Below are 17,048 nucleotides of genomic sequence, written 5' to 3'. Positions count from 1 at the left end.
TGTCACATATTTGTTGGTCTGGTCATACTTCAGCTTCCTGATCCTTTTTCCAGTCATGTTACTCATGGGCCAGACCTCCAATTAATGGAGATATATTCATTACAAACCCAAATGTAGCCCAATTACATGAGAACTGGAGGGGCACCACTGAGTGAGCTTGCAGCCATCTCATGCCAAAGGATTGGACTGAAATGACCCTTCAGGGTAAACTGGAGAATTGTGCAATCACGCACAACACCACTAAGAAGTTCAAAAACAGAAAGTTAGATGTTTATTCCTTCAAATTAACTGGAAGGGTTTTGGAAAACCCAACCTAGTTTCATGAGGTAGAAAAATGTCAGGCAAGGACTGATGCCATGGTATGGATTTTCTTTTTCCAGAAATGACTCACGAAATTGAACCACTTGCTGAATCATGAACCCTGAGTGCTTGGACTGGACTCATCCATGTTAGTCCAGGCCTGAGACATATTAGATGACTTGGAATCTGGGTGCTTCTGAAGTATCTGTCCCTCCTTCACTGGCCCCCTTCTGCCTAACAATTTCAACCCCAATATATGCCCTTCTGATCTCCTATAATAATTACAATTACATTACCCCTGCTTTCTAAAGCCTTGATGTTCCATCATAGGATAAAGTAGAACTTTTTTCTATCCTGTTTCTGAAACTTGAGTGTAGAGATGCATGAATTTCAATTTTGTAGAGTAGTGGATTGGTTACAAAGAAGCTTATGAACTTCCCTCCCTAACCTAGAGTGGTCCTTATGGAATCAGTTGTTCCTGTAGGATGTGTGAGCATCCTATTAGCAGCATTACCTCTGTAATTCTACTTAGTTTTTTCAAGAACTCTGGGGTATATTTGCTACTTTAAGGATGAAATGCTTAGTTTCTTCTTTTACTGCATGCCTAGCTCTTTAAAGAAAATCATGACAGTTATCTTTGTGCCTAAAAAACAGGAGGCAAAGAAAGTGACCAGGCCTCAAAAAAACAGGGTGAAGTGATGAGGAAAGGAGCCCTGGCAGTGGCCCACCCTTGGCCTTCTGTGACCCGGAGACAGTACTTTGCTCCTTTCTCTTCAGCTTCTGCCCCTGAGAGGGCCATAGATACTCCACTAGCTCTGTGTGGGGGGTGAGATTTAAAGCTGCATAGATCTAAAATTTTTAAAGCACATTTTTGATAATGGAGCAGTGTTGGTAAACAGATGGGTTGGTGAAAGATGAATGGATAAATAGAAGGCCAGAGGATGAGTGAGAGGAGGAATAAATAGAATGGCTCAGTCCATTTCAGTAACTTTCTCTAGGCCTGTTTGCTTCTAGCCCATGTCTCCTCTCTGTGCTACTTTCCAAGAAGTTAGTTGTATTTTAAAAGTACGTTTCCTTTACCTCCGAAATGTCAGCTCAGCACCAAGAACCTCTGTCCCCATCAGCAGCAGCAGCACGTAGGGTCTGCTCCATCGACCCTCGTACAGCTTTGGGGTGACCACAGTCCATGGGCAGTGGATGGAAGGCGTCATAACAAGGCGGACAACCAGCAGGAGAGGGACAGCACTAGCCCCAGAGCCTTGTCCAGAACCTAGGACCAATTTTCCATGACTTTTTTCTTCTCTGGGTCTCATTTATAAAATAAATAAAAGGACAGGATTGGAATAAATTCATTCAGGGATCATTTGCTGAGTGTTTCTTATGTCCTGGGCTCGTTGCTAAATGCTCTGGCTAAAGAGAGGAATTATTCCCAGCTTCTGCCCTTGGAGTTCACAGACTACAGCATTCCCAGCTTTTCATCCAGCCCCAGTGCTCTGTGACTTTGCTGTATTAACAGTTTGCACAATTTTGGTCCTAGATGGTATCTTAGGTTGTAGAGTAAATATGATTATCTTTGTAGTGAAGTTTGAGAACATCTGGTTCCCATTTCCACTTCATTAGGGAAGGTTTTATGGAGGAAGCAGCATTTCAGGGGGTCTTTAAACAAGGGGAAAATTTTCTCCCAGGGCCCTGAAGCTCCAACAGTTAGCTGTGTTTTCAAGCATCTGTTTGGGAGGTGTCTAAACCACGTTTGTGAAAATATAAATGTGTAGTTGCAATGGGGGGGGTCAGTTATGTGTCATAGCTCATTATGAATATTGGCCAAAATCCAATGTCCCATGATAATTCTCATTGTCACTATTTTGGAGCATTCCTGAAATAAGCAGGCTTACCTTAGTAAACAAAGAAAGAGGTTCTTTAAGACAGCTTTCAGATATGCTGATCTATAATGTTCTCTTGCCTATGGCTTCATGTATCTGTGTGCATGTGTGTGCCAGGTCAAAGACAGCTTCCTCCCTCTCTCTAAATGTTTACTCATAAAATATACTTCCTGTTTGATGACCTGTCATAAGAACATTGGGGAAAAAGGGAAATAACATAAAACCTTTTCTGAATAAAAGAAACATTATTAGGAGAAAATAATTTTTTTAGATTTTCATACAGACATACCAACATTATAAAGCATTATCTTCACAAAATTGTCTTCAAGTTATTAAATGAACTGAATACAAAATATAACAATTAGTTCATGCAAGATGAAAAGTTTGAAAAGGAAAATTTATTTACTTTTGTATTTAAACAACTTAAAATACAAAGTATCTCAAAAGATTTCAGGATCTCAGATACAAGTAAAAGTAAGGCACTAACAAGAATGTCTTGGCTGAAAACAAAATGTCCTTTGTGTAACATTCTCTAGGATGGAATGATTACATTTTTCCACAACAATCAAGTGCAAAGCAAGGGGACATGTTACTTGAAAGTTTTACTTATTTATTTCTTCTTATTCTCCACTGTCACTTGGTTAATGGCTTTTATTACTTAGGGGTCAGGCCTCTTGCCTAATGTTGAAAAATACCAATGCAAAATGTGAATCTAAACAATGGTTGGTGTTCTTAATTTGTCTAAATTTTAAAAGGAAAGCATCTGAATAGTATTATAAAAGACTTACATTGAAAAAAATGGCTCTGCCTTTAAAAAAATTAATGCCTGCTTTAAAATTTCTCTTGCTATGGAAGTACATACAAAATGCTGGCAATCAAATATAATATGTTTAACACAATATAATATAAAAACTTTTTTTTCTGATACATTTTCATGTCAAAGCGTGACCATGATAAGTTTAAAGGGTGATTTTTCATCTTTATGTAAAAAATGATTACAAAATAGGATACTTACTTATATTCATTGCAAGCCTGTGCTTATGGGGGGTGGCTTCTAGGGGTGTTTTTATTTTTAAAAATTTAAATCTTACTGAAATGACAAATTATATTAAAAAAAAACACAATCTAAGATCACTCACACACATATGCACACAAAACCAAGGGTGATTTAAGAATCTTTTAGAGGCTGAGTACCTGTCACCGAAATAAGCTGTTTCTCTCTGCTCTCATTAAAACATGATTTTTTAGGTTATTGAATAAGGGAATTTTAAAATATGCAGAAGTTTATAAAGCCTCTCATTTAAAAAGGTTATCTTTATTAGTAACAGCTGTGGAAATCTAAATGATATGAGTAAAAGTCATTGCCAGAGTAAGATAATGTTCACATCAGCCAAGTAAATAGTATTGATCTGTGCTTCCCTTTAGGTATAGAATTTACCAGTAGCACTTAGTGTCCAGGTTTTGGTTGCGCCTCTGTTCTCCCTCTGAAGAGTGTTTGTATTGCCACAGGAGGGTGTGTTTCCATATACCCAGTACAAAAGTGAAGGAAGATCATCTAGAATATTACTCCCTGATACTTCGACCTGGTACTGAGGAAAAGGGATGGTTTGATGGTGGGTGGGGTCAGTGAGGTGGGGAAGTAGGCAGGCACTGAAAAGCACTTGGCACTAAGGATATTTGTGGTCTGGGAATAGGAGGGAGGATCCAGGGAAGTTCTTTTTCTGTGGGGATCTCTACATAACCACATACTTTGCTCATGTCTTCTCTTCCAGATCTGTGTTTCTCTGCTGTTCTCATCAACTAGTTTGTGTAGTGTTATTCAATGATTTTCTACTGTTCAACTTTCCCTTAGCTATGAACTGGGGAAATTAGATTTCAAGGTTGCTATCTTCTCCAATTCGGTGCCCATTGCTCCTCATTATGTGCCATCCAGACTATGGCCCCGGGGAACTCCATGGAGTGGATTTTCTTTCTGTTTGTTGCATTTCAGAAATTAGGTATGAAAGAAACTCTCATTTCTTGAATATTCCCATCGCACTCATAGATCCTACACCTAAAAGAATCAATGGTTCTCCTTTGAAAAATATTTCATCTGATATTTAAAGATCTATATAGCTGTTTTGCTCAACTTCTCTCCTGCCAAAGTAAAGGTTATTGACAGTAATAATAATTGATACAAGCCATATTTTCTTGGACTGGATAGGGAATTGACATTTAAGTACATTTTTATTTAATGTATTATTTATCTTTAAGTAGTTTATTTTACTAAACTCTGTTGAAACTCATAGAAACACTTACCCAGTTATAACAGTTGCTCCATGAGAGACATGCTGGACAAAAATTACCCATGCAAGGGGGAAAAAAAAGGCAATTAAAAAATAAAAAATTTTTTATTGACATAACATTGATTAACAGGGAGAAAGTAATTTTCTAGTTGAATTATTTTTTATTGAGGTGACATTGATTTACAGCTCTGTATATGTTTTATGTTTTAGGGGTGCAGTTTCACATGGTATCACAGAGTACCCATAATCCTTCACCATAGTAGAGTCCATACTCTGGAAATGGCATATCTCCCAGGACCTTGTGCCTGTAATTTATGCTGACTGCCACTAGGTGGTGGCAGTGTCTTTTTGTGGAGTACAAAGTTAACGTTCACACTAAGTGTTGGAACAAGATATACCAGAAACATGGCTGTGTACTCATAAATTATGTACATGTAAAATATTTATGCATTATATTATGCATTTACATGGTATTCTCTATTAACACAGTCAATATGTTGATCAACCTTAATAAGTTAAAAAGAAAAACATAGAAACATAAGAAGAGCAAAGTAGAGAAGAAATACGATATTTGAGGAGAGCTAATGAGTTGGCCTTTGTTTATGGCTCAGAGCCAATCTCTTCTCAAGCTGAGTTCCCCATTTTTGTACAACCTTCTCTTTGAGCCCAAGCCTCCAGGGCTGAGCAGATCTGGCAGGAGGCTCTGCTGAAAAACACCTGGCAGCCCCCAAATGGGCCGCCAAGCATGCTGCCTTTAACTGGCTAACATGCCTCCTCTGGACCAGGAGTCACTCTTGCCTCCTTTCTCTGGGGTTTGGTACTCCCTCCTCCCAAGGTCCTCCAGCTGTAGGAGAAACAGGGGTCCTGTCACTGGTCCTGGGGATGCCCTCTGAATGGCGATGGGAAGATGGCACAGTGACAGATTTCCTCTAGAGGTGGAGGCTGCCCAGGGAGCATTGAAATCATGATTGTTCCCAATCCAAAGGCAGACATGGGGCTCTTGTAATGCCTGCTACTTGTTTCCTTCTTGTCCTCTTTCCCTGCAAGTTTCTTTTAAAATAATAATAATAATACTATTTACTTTTTAATTCAGGTAATTTTATAACACTGTTTATGATTACAAAACTGTACATGATTCAGGGAAATAGGTTCACAGCTCCCCAGATGCACCACCAAAGAATCCACAGTTCTTTACCATAGAATACTGTCCCGTTTCCCTGCGTTGTTCTCACCCCTGTATTTCTCCCCTTTTAGTAGCCTTAATTCTCCTTTCAGGTTGCTGCATTTCTGTCCCTGAACAACCCAAAGCAGCTTCTGGTTCTGTGACTTCTTGCTCAGAAATTTTCTTCCAAAGCCACCAAATTTCTATTCATTATAAAGGTTTTACATAAAATCCTAATGATAGTTGTTTTGTTATAATGTGTCATCATTTTCCAAATTACTGTTTATTGCCATTGAATGTTTGGGTACTTGTAGTATGATTTTCCCTTTGGTCTCTCAGGCCTCAAAAATGTTTCCCTCTGTGTGGGTTGTACCTGGCACTTAGGACCCTCTGTGGGTTTCTAGAACTAGGCTATTTATAACAACATTATAGCACCTATAGAAGTTAGGACTCTTCTAAGAGTCACAAACCCAACACACAACACATTTGGGTAAGAAGGAAAACCTGCCTCTGTAACCCAATAATGAAAGTGAGGTTGACCTTCGGGAATAAAGGAATCAAAGGACTGGTATCCTTCTCACTGTCCCTCCCTCACCTTCTTCTCTCTCTCTCTCTCTCTCTTTCTCTCTCTCCCCCTCCCCGGGCACTCCCCTCCCCCTTCTCTCTCTTCCTTCTCTCCACTCCCCCCTCTCACTCTCTCCTCTCTCTCTCTTCATTCAGTTGATACACACAAATCTCTTCTCTCTGGGTTGATGTTATTTGCTCAGTCATTTCTCTGTGGAATGGGGACTTGGCTGTCAGGTTTTCATCCTATAACTGTGCATTAGAACAGACTTTTCTCCCATTGTTCCAGATAGGAAAAGAAAAATCCCCAGGTAGCTCATTTGAATCATGTGTTTAATTAATAAACCAATCAGTGTGTCCTGGGCAGGGTTTGTGTGTGTGTGTGTTTGATGTGTATGTGTATAGTGTGTGAATATGGTATACCTGTGGTATGGTTGTAGTGTTTGTGCACGCATGAGGTTCTGTGGGTGGTTCAGCCTCGATTAGATGCCCAGCCACGTGTTCAAGATGGAAAGAGAACCATGTTGGTCTATGGAATAAACAAGATTTCTGTAAAGGAAGAGAGTAGTATTTTACTATAAATCCTCACATTTATCAGTAAATCTGGAAATTTTTACTTTAGTTCAGGCTAGTTCTGAGGAGGATAGTGTGTCCTTCCCCACCGCTCTTGTCCCTAGGCCTCATTAGCTTTTTTGTCTTTTCTGATGTGTTTCTTATTCTGAGACCTGTGTCTTATTCTGAGATGTCTTCCCAGCATATAGCATGGAACATGGCACACACAGTTGGTGTTCAATAAACTCTTATCAGGGAACTCAATGGATAAGAATAAGTAGAATGGGGCAGAATTATAGACCAGCCTGGTGGTATTATCCTATGTAGGACCACACTTTAGAGCTGTGCCATTGATAGGAAACTAATCAAGGGCTAGGAGGAGCAGAGGCTTGGCATTACTGTGTGCACCTCATACATGAATCCAAATGCATATTCATATGAGCCCATATGCATGATTAAATTGGGAAGCTGACAGGAAGCAGTCAATCTGTTGAGCAAGTTTCTGTTTTATAAACCAGATGTTCAGTGTTATTATTCATCATTTCCTTTGATACCAGAATGCTCCCCATTATGTAGAATAGGAAATGAAGAATATGGAATAATATACACTTATTATACAACAGAGCCCCACAACCAAGTATTTCAGAGGACTGTTCGAAGTCTGGACAAGTGTAATTGAATGGTAGTTCATTGTAGGATTTCCACTTGGGCTTCAGCTAATGGGATTTTGCCCAGATGGACCATAGTGACCCTCCCCCACCCTCCCCACCCCCACCACACATACACACTCCTACCCTTTGGAAATGAATGTTGACTCTATGTCTGAGTTTTTCTTGGAAGCCACATATATGAATCATAAGCAGCACCCTGGCTTCTGCAGGCTCTACAGGGTAGAGGGTCACAGAAAATCAGGGACCCCCTAGTGTGGGGGGACAGAGGGTGTCTGGCTGCATAACTTCTGCTTGGTGGTCTGGAAAAAAAACTTGCCATTGGCTGCTATTTCCTATGGCAGGAGTACAGAATGCCTTTTGATCGTAAAGTGCTTACAGTGCAAATTAACTTTTAAATTGATGTTCCTTCTCCATGAAATGTTTAAGAGTCACAGAACACAGAGCTCTGGAGACTAAGAAAGATGGAATTGGTGGGTGCAGAAGAGAGACTTAATGTTATGCAAGTGGTCTTTTCAGAGTCCTGTCAACCCCATGGTCATACTGATGAACTGGTTCTCATTGGGAAGGCTACGGGTCAAGGTTCTGCCTAAACTGTTCCAAATCTGGGCCAGTATACCTCTAGGAGAGGAGCTTGTAAGCTCAGAGTACTGGCCAACCTCTCAGCATTTCATTTGTTTACCTGGGGCTGGTTACAAGTGAGTGGTTTCAATACAAATGCAATATGATTTTTTTTCTTAAGTAATAATGTAGTAATTACATTTGGAATTAGCCCCTCAGTAAAGTCAATACTGTATTCTGGCTTAATATCTGGAAGTTAGCTTCCCATGAAGCTAGCCTTTGCCAGGACAATTACCAGTGATTTATAACTGATTTTTACTGGTTGCAGGAAAAAAGCTTCATTTCTCATTATTGTCAATGGTATGTAATTTGATTTCATCCATGATGCTTGTTGGCATTGCTTGAAATTTTGATTTGAGTTGCAGGGTGGAAGTTGCCCGACATTATAGATTAACACAAATCAGGCTTCTTTGCAACATTAAGGAAAAATAAAGGAGTCAGAATATGGGAAGATACCTCATTCTAAATGTCTAAGAGACATTTTCCATGGGTTGATTCTTGCTTTGGAAATAATCATTCGTGGCAGCAGTGGCCCTAGTATACTATCAGTATCCTCAGCAAGAGGATGGAGCCATGTTTCCTTAAGTTGTCACATACTGGTTCACTTGTTTCATGATGAAGTAACTGTCAACATCATCTTACAGTTAATATTACTTGGTTATTGCCATTATGATAAAGTATTGTTTACTTATTCTAACACCCACCACAGGATATCTATATACGTATGTATATATGTGTCTATCTCTCATCTAACTATTCTTGAGCTATATGCACACATGCCCATGCATTATAAACATGCATGATGTGCATATGCATGCATCTATATACCTACATGCACGCACACATGTTATACACACATGCATGAAGAAAGAAGAGAGATTTCCTTTTAAGAATTGCCCTATGCAATTATGGGAGCTGACATGTCTAAAATATGTAGGGTAGGTGGGCAAATTGGAATTTCAGCAAGAAGTGATACTGCAGTTTTGAATCTAAAGATATTCTGAAACAGAAATTTTTCTTCCTTAAGGTAACTGGTTTTTCTCTTACGGTCTTCAGTTAAGTGGATGAGGCCCAGTGACATTATGGAGGATAATTGGCTTTATCAATGTACACTGATATAAATGTTAATCACATCTAAAACATGTTTTCATAGGAACACTTAGACAGTTTGATCAAGAGCTGGGCACCAAGACATAGCCAAATTTGTAACTGTCATACCATGAAGTCCCTCTTTGAGGGACTTTGAGATTCTTGTCTCATCTTGCTTGTCAGAGGGGATTGTAGCCCTGTCTGGATACACTGCAAATCTAATAAAACATGGGCCTCACCAATCCTTTTAGGAGTTTTGCCCAGGAGCTGTGAATTTTTCTCTGTAGCTGTCTTGACTATTAATGGGGATGGGAAGCAAAATTACAAAATTTCTAGAACTTTAATATGCATGCTAATTATTAAAATAAAGATTCAATTTCAGAGGGCCTGGGGTAGGGTTTGGGATCATGCTTTTCTAGTGCACTCCAGGACCACTGTCTTAAGCTCCTCATAACAAGCAGCGAGACCCTAGAACTTGAATCTTTTGGAAGAACAAGATTGGTGGAAGGTGATTGAATCTGACGGATGATTTTTACTCGCAAAGTCAGCCAGTACATGCGGGCTTCAGCACCTTTTGTCTTGAACTAGCTGGCAATGTCTCTCCCTTACCACTCAGTTGGCCACGCAACTAACTGTACAGGTGCTGTGCCCAGTCTCGGCGGAGAACTTGGAAGGTTTACATTCTTCTTTCTTGGAAAGCTGAGGAACTGAGTCATCTTCTACAACCTATCCTAGCCCAGCGGGGCTCTCCTATTCAAAGGCAGGTCCTTTGAACCGTGTCCAGTCTTCAGCAGCTGGTGCCTTCGTCTTCAAATTCAAATGGCAGAAATACTCACAAAACAGTTGTCTTATACTAATATAAACATTTAAAAAATAATAAAGTGATGACAAAGTCCTTTAAGATCGGAAAACATTCTAGGTTAGAAGTAATGGATCCTCATTCATGGAGCGCATCATTTGAACCTGAATGGGCTGCGGAGCCAGAAAGTACCTCTCTCCCAATGGACTGACCTAGCCGGTTTTATTGCCCAGCAGCGGTGCGCAGGCCTTGCTCGTACTTTGGACTCTGCTACTTACTAGTCATGTTACCTTGAAGGCAGGGAAAGAAACAGCATCCTTCGAGCCTCCCATCTGCCAGGTGCCATACTGGGAAGTTCCTCCAGTTTTATTTTCATGGCAGCACTGTTGGGGAATAATTGACATTATTTCATATGAAAATATGGAAGCTTAGCACGTGCAGTTAACAAAGAATTAAAGTGAGAATTAGAAGCAGGTTTGTCTTTTTTTAAAAGATTGATTTGTTTATGCATACAGAACTGGGGTACAAGCCAGAGGGCAGGGGCGGTGAGAGGCTTCACCAGAGACAGAGTGGGGAGCACAGCAGGCAGATTGATGATGTACACTGCTAAGGGGAGCAGCGTGCTGGTCAGGAGGGGTCTGCCGCGCCATGTGGATCAGCTCTGAGGCCGGGGATCAAACTCACATTGAAGCATCTACAGCTGCTTGCTGCGCTGCGTCCTAACCCATTGCACCACCAGGGAGGGCCCAGAAGCAGGCTTGTCTTAGCTCAGAACCTGCTGTTCACAAGTCTCTGTCTTCACGTTTGTTATTGGGACAGTGCAGGGCTGTGTGTCTGTCCTTCTGTGAAAGTAAGTGTACTGCTTCACTGCATTGGTGGTTTCAGTGCATTTCTCTGCAATTCAGAGGGTCACAGAAGCCTTTCAAGACATCATCTTTTAGGAGAAATGTTTTGCTTCTTAGTGATTTTAGGGGTCAGATCATCAAGTTTTGTTTGTTTTCCCCCTGGGACTGGCATTCAGACATCTGTAAAAGTCCAAAACAGATCTTACTCAACTACCTGGCGGAGAACAAATGCTTCCAGATTCCATCATTTCCAGCAGAGGCAACTCATAAAACCTGTAGTCTCCTGCTTGCTTAGCCTCAATTTTCAGATTAAGGATAAGTATTAATATTGCAAATATTGAACATAAATACCTGCAAAGTAAGAATAGTAAAAACAACCCAGGTGATAAACAACACTAACAAGGAAAAAAAAAATTTGCCAAAGCACTAAGATCCACAAGGAATTATTTGAACCAAAATGACTGAATGCAGTTAAGAGAGCCCCTGGAGTGACTGATGGTGACCCACCTGGGGGCTGGGGTCCCAGCTGCACACCAGTGGGGGAGGGGGTAGGCATTGCCCTCTCTCCTGGGCTAAAGGCTTGGCATGAGCACAGGCCCATTCCCAGTCACCCTGGTCAGAAAGAGGGAACTGTTCAAGGCACCCTGGTTAGAAAGAAGGAGGTGTTCAAGGCAATGGCCTGTGGCACTGTACTTTCTAGGCTGTTCTCAAGTAACTGGTTTTCTCTCTCCATACAGCTTGCGGATGATCAGGGCCTCGTCCTGATGACCACCGTGGCTATGCCTGTATTTAGTAAGCAGAATGAAACTGTGAGTACAGTGACTGTGCTTCCTGCTTGATGCTAGAGAGGTTCTTTTCTCAGACTCTGACACAAGCTTGGTGGCATTCATCTATTGTTTTATCCATCTATCTGCTTGTCTGTCCATTTCTCCATCCATCTCTCAGTCCATCCATGTGTCCATCCATCCACCCATCCACCCATCCATCCACCCACCCACCCATCGACCTATCATCTATTTAAAGGATAGAAAGTATATGATTTTCCCTTATTTTTAATCCTGCTGTTCAGAATCATGAAATCAAACGTAGATGAGAATTCAAGCAGGCATCATTTTACAATATTCAGCACTTTCCCAAAATGTAAGTGTTAAAATGACTGAAGAAAGGAAAACCTCAGAAAGAGTGAATCCTTTTGACCTCTCTCTGAGAGGCAGTGACCAGCCCTATATTACTTTCCCAGGTTTATGATAAAGTGCCACAAATAGGTGAGCTTAAAACAACAGAAATTTATTCTCACAATTCTAGCAGCTGAAAAGTCCAAAATCAGGGTGTGAGCAGGGCCTGCTGCCACTGAAAGTTCTAAGCAAGATCCTTCCCTGTCTCTCCTGTGACCCCAGATGTTCCTTTGTTGGCGGCAGCATAACCCCAACCTCTGCATCCATCTCCACATGGCTTTCTTCACCTGAGTGTCTCTCTGTCCTCTCCTCTGCTCATAAGATGGTTATAGGACCCATCTTAAATCCAGGATGATTTCCCAAGATACCTTTAACTTATTATATCTGCAAATACCCCATTTCCAAATGAGGTCACAGCCTGAGGATCTGGGTACACTTGACTTTGTATCTTCTGGAAGATCTTTCTGATACTGGGAAGTCTCAGCACATCACACTGGTGGTAGAAACTTGGACCCTGGAGACCTGTTCCTTCACTAGTCCTTGGTCCCAACTTGCTGCTAAAAATGTTAGGATTATAATATCTTTCTCTGGCTATCTCATGTCTCTTTCCTGGGCACCAGGTGGCAGTGTAAATTGAGACAGTAGTTAACATGCTAACTCTTTTCTGTGGAAAGCTTCCATAAAAGAAACTGATTAATTATCATAGTCCTTAGCTGCTGAAACTTTTGCGCTTCCTCACATCAAGTTTTAGGTTTTGGGCAAGAGAAATGATTTACTAAGGTACCATTTCTGTATGAGTGTGTTTTAAATTATAGTAGGTAATGTTTAACCTGACTGCATTCTGAGCTAACAGAATTTGGGGTAAGTGTGAGTGTGAGGCTGGAAGAGGGTCCTTGGGAATCTTTCAGTTTGGAGAAACCTCCAGGTCATTTCCACAATGTGTGAATAATCACCAGGTGATAGTTATTCTACTAATCAGTGCACTATTTGTAATGCTTCTTCTCAACAGAGATCAAAGGGCATTCTTCTGGGTGTGGTTGGCACAGATGTCCCTGTGAAAGAACTTCTGAAGACAATCCCCAAATACAAGGTAATGTGTCACTTAACTAATAGCTAAGGGTCAAATATCCCAAGATAATTCTACCACCCGCTGTGGCAGTGAGGAACATCACAGTGCAGGTGTTCTTGCCCTCTTTTCTGAAGGGCTTTATTATTTGACAGTCATCCGTGGCAGGCAGAGTGCACCTGCCTGCACCTATCCCGGTCTGTGTGGGCCCATGAATGTCCCCACAGGCTCTGAAGTCTCTGGAGACCTAACATCTCTGATGGTCTTCTAAGCCAGTTCTTAGCCACCTCTGTCTCTGTCTAAAGAGTCTAAAATCTAATACTTCTTACCAGGAGCTCAATGCAGCACAAAGGAAATGTTCCTTATTCCAGAAGGTGATGAGGTATAAATTAATAAAGTTAAGCTGAAACCTACAGCACTAAGAGAATTGTAAAATTGTTTTAAGCTCGGGTTGCATTTGAGAGGGTAGAGTAGGAAATTTTGGAATAAAGAAGATAGAGCAGGTTTTGATAGGTCACTGCTTTGGGAGTTTAGGAAAGCCCACTGTAAGGTGGACCCAGGAAAAGGCACATTTGATGGCAGAGAGAGAGGTGGAAATGCCAGCACTGCCCTGAGAGAGCAGCAGGGCTACGTGTAGCTTGTCCTGTGTCCCCAGCACTGTCCCTGGCACCTCTGCTTCCGTTTATTTAGTTCTCTTTCATCTGGGACAGAGGGACTCTCGTAGGCTGTTACCTTGCCTCCCTGGGATAGACCTAACCCGTCCTCCATGAGAACAAGCGCCTGAGTGCTACACAACTTCCAGTGTTGTATGGACAAGAGGCTGCCCTGCCCACCCCGTGCACCAGCACAGGTGACATACAGTTGACATGGGGGCAGGAGCCACGATGACTTCCCTGGGGATGACATTAATTGGCATTTATGTTCTTTGACTCTTTGAGGTGTGATGTGTAATTAAATAAGCATTTTAATGAAGCCAGAGCAAGAGGCTTGACAGTAGCCAGGCCTCTACTGAAGGCAGGCCTCTCACTCGAGTCCCTGGCCGAGTGGAGTGTCAAGTGTGGCTGTGCTCATCACCCCAGTGCGTGTCAATTTGTATCCCCTACACAGTCACTGAGCAGTATTTTTGTTAAATTGGATCATGTTTTCCTTTGTCACCTCCTCTCACCCCTGCCTGCCCTATCTCATGTGAAGTGGTAGGTTCATATGTGATCATTCTATTTTTCTAGCAGACCCAGGTTAGCCAGCGGGGTGTCCAGACTCTGTTTTGTGAATCTGCTGTGCCCAGAGTCATCCTTTAAAAAGAGATCTCAGGTGTCCTTGAGCCCCTTGCAGAGAACGCTCACCTGTCTTCTAGTGGGGGCTCCACAGCAAAACAAATCAGTAGGTTGAGAGAAGAGAGTTCCCTCAAGCCTACTGCAACAGGGTGGAACAGACTCAAACTTCACCCTGTGGAAGTTGGAAATAAAGAAGGGGCAGGAAGATAGCAGCCCCCCCCCCATCATCCCATTGGGGTCCCAAGAGGAGCACATGGGACCAGCAGGCTTCCCTGACTGCAGGAGGCTGACAGCACACTTGTCTCCTGGCCCCCCAGTACCAGCTTCCCTTTCCATTTCTGGCCACTGTGGGTTGATGAGGCCCGTCTCTGTCACCACCTGGAGGGAGATAACCAACTAGAGGCCAAGAATCCAAGATGAATGGCTTCTGGCCAACACCTTCCCTGAGACACTGAACCCATTCACTGCAGTTGTGAGGGGCTGTGGGCCTTCCTGGGCTTCAGCAGGAGGAAGGCGGCAGCCAGAGCTGTGCTTTCAGATAAACTCCAAACTTGAGAAGCTGGGTCTATACTTATTCCTGAAATCCTTTAGTTTCTCTCCTGTCCAGTGGTAAAAACAACAGGATCTGCTAGTAAACCTTAGCAAAGCTTTGGCCACCGTCCTAAACTGGGAACAGTGGTAGTACAGTGGTCAAGGAGACTGGTGTGGCTGTGGCCTCTGGATCCCCACAGCCCTCTGTCATATGGGGTGCTGCCTGATTAGGGTTGTTGATACCTTTCCCATCCCAGATTCAACCACCAGCGGGTTTCATGTCCACTGAAACTTTCTCAACCTAATAAGCCCAACAGAGTGATGAGTTCCCTGAGTAACTGACTAAGTCACCACATAGTCCTCTGCACCTTTAAAAATGGGGTTTTCCAAGAATTTTGATAAACTTGGGAAAGGCTTATGATAAGGCTTATGTTGTAAGGTCATTTGCATTAATTTGATAGTGAGCACAGGGCTGGTGCTTGCCCACATTTGATAGAGGGTTGGGAGTAGAGCAAGGGACTGGATCAACCTACGTTGCAACAGACTTGTCCAAACAAGAAGCTTTAACAGAAGCTGTAGCCAAAATAGTCATCTTACCCTTCAGATGATTGGATGCAAAATGAGAGATGCAGGAAACTGAAAGCACCCTCTTGTGGTTCAAGACAGGGTGCCCAATGGTACAATATTAACAGAGAACACTTGTGAAATCCTGGGCAATGTACATGTACAGGCCCCACGTCGTGTTACCAAATCCCCACAGGTAAATGCAGTGATGTGGATGTACCCTCCCATGGGAAGCCTGGTTCTCATGCTTACCTTTGCAGAGTGTGGGGCCGCACAGCAGGAAGTAGTGATCGGTGACCTGCGATTCCTAGACCCACATGCTTAAATCCCACCTCAGCATGCACGTGAACTTCAGGACTTGTTGCCCTGTTCACACGCCAGCTGTGCCAGTATTTGCTTACTCTTCCTTTTGGTAATCGATTCAGCACTCGATCTACTTAAATCAGCTTTAATAGGAAATGCCATCACCATCTTAAAAGAAAAGTTAGAGGGTTTTTTGTTTGTTTGTTTGTTTGTTTTTACCATCATAGAAGCAAATCATTTTAAAAGTCATGCAGACAAAATAACATGAAGTGATGTGTTGATAATCTATGGTTCTGAACTTGAGGGCTCTTTTTCTTTTTTTAAAGTGGAATTACATGCAATTGTTAAAGATACACTAAATGGAACCTTTTTTTTAAATGTAATTGCAAAGTTGAAAGGAATTTTAGAAAGGACTAAATCTCACTAGTGGCTCTGGGTAGTAGGTTTAATGGGAAACCCGCATGCCACCAGAAATCATCTTGTTATAGTCTCCATTTTTCCTAGGAAAGCCAAATGATCTGTGAATGATGGAGATCTGAGGAGTGAGGAACAAGGGGGACGGTGCAGGCTGGGGCTCTGGGTGCCTTGTCTCCTGGGAGTCCCCTCTGACTTGAGCAACAGCATCATTTCCACCATCCATAAACCCATACTGTATCTCCCCACCCACGTTTGGTCTAAGCCTTGGGAAAGTCCTTTGATTGGTTCTTCCTAGAACTTCCATTCCAGTCCTCAGCACCTGGCCCACCCCTCCAGGGGAAATTTTTTGCACAATGCGGATACCATTTAGCTGATCAAATTGGAGGCTTCTTTTCTTCCAACCCCCCTTTTTTGATTTTCGGAACTTTTGGGGTTCCGGGGATTGAGGTTTAGTTTTTTTTTTTTTTGGGGGGGGTGTCAGGGGTGATTTTGGGCTCCAAAGATGGTGGACTTCATTGTTACTGAAATTCCCAGACCTAGGTGTCCAGAGTTACCTGTACTATTTAAGGAAGAGAATTCTACCTTTAAATAACATCTCTAAGTAATTCTTTAGCCTCTTATTTGATGTCAGAAAATGCTAACAAGTATACAAAGAACCCAAGTGCAGCATCACTACTTGACATGTGCCCAATAAATCAAGAAAGTGTGAATCTATTATAACTTTTTGGTGGTAACCTGAGTCTTTCTCCAAGTTTCCTCTGCCAGAGATGTGCTTATCTTTTAATAGTATTATCTCACTGACTATGTGAGCATGGCTCTTCACCTTACTTAAGACTGAAGATACTGAAACACAAAAAAAGTTTAAATGTCTTGCCATTTAATGGAAAGACACTCAGAGTGCAGTTGGGAAAGCCATGATTTTAGCTTCTACAACTCTGATGTCATTAAGAACA

At 42.0% G+C, this 17,048-nt stretch overlaps 1 protein-coding gene across 1 annotated transcript in view; it reads left to right on the top strand.

Moving 5' to 3' along the window:
- CACNA2D3 (calcium channel, voltage-dependent, alpha 2/delta subunit 3) overlaps nucleotides 1-17,048 on the top strand; it is a 764,442-nt gene that overhangs the window by 551,171 nt on the left and 196,223 nt on the right. Inside the window, exons 14-15 of the mRNA XM_004676565.2 lie at nucleotides 11,503-11,574; nucleotides 12,950-13,030. Of these exons, the coding sequence (XP_004676622.1) occupies nucleotides 11,503-11,574; nucleotides 12,950-13,030 (153 nt within the window). The remainder of the gene's footprint in view (nucleotides 1-11,502; nucleotides 11,575-12,949; nucleotides 13,031-17,048) is intronic.

This window comes from Condylura cristata, unplaced genomic scaffold, assembly GCF_000260355.1.
Source record: "Condylura cristata isolate star-nosed mole 26May11 unplaced genomic scaffold, ConCri1.0 scaffold00004, whole genome shotgun sequence".
In the NCBI taxonomy this organism is placed as follows: Eukaryota; Metazoa; Chordata; class Mammalia; order Eulipotyphla; family Talpidae; genus Condylura; species Condylura cristata.
The sequence above is the reverse complement of the archived record's forward strand: the minus strand, read 5'-3'. Positions and strand labels throughout refer to the sequence as shown.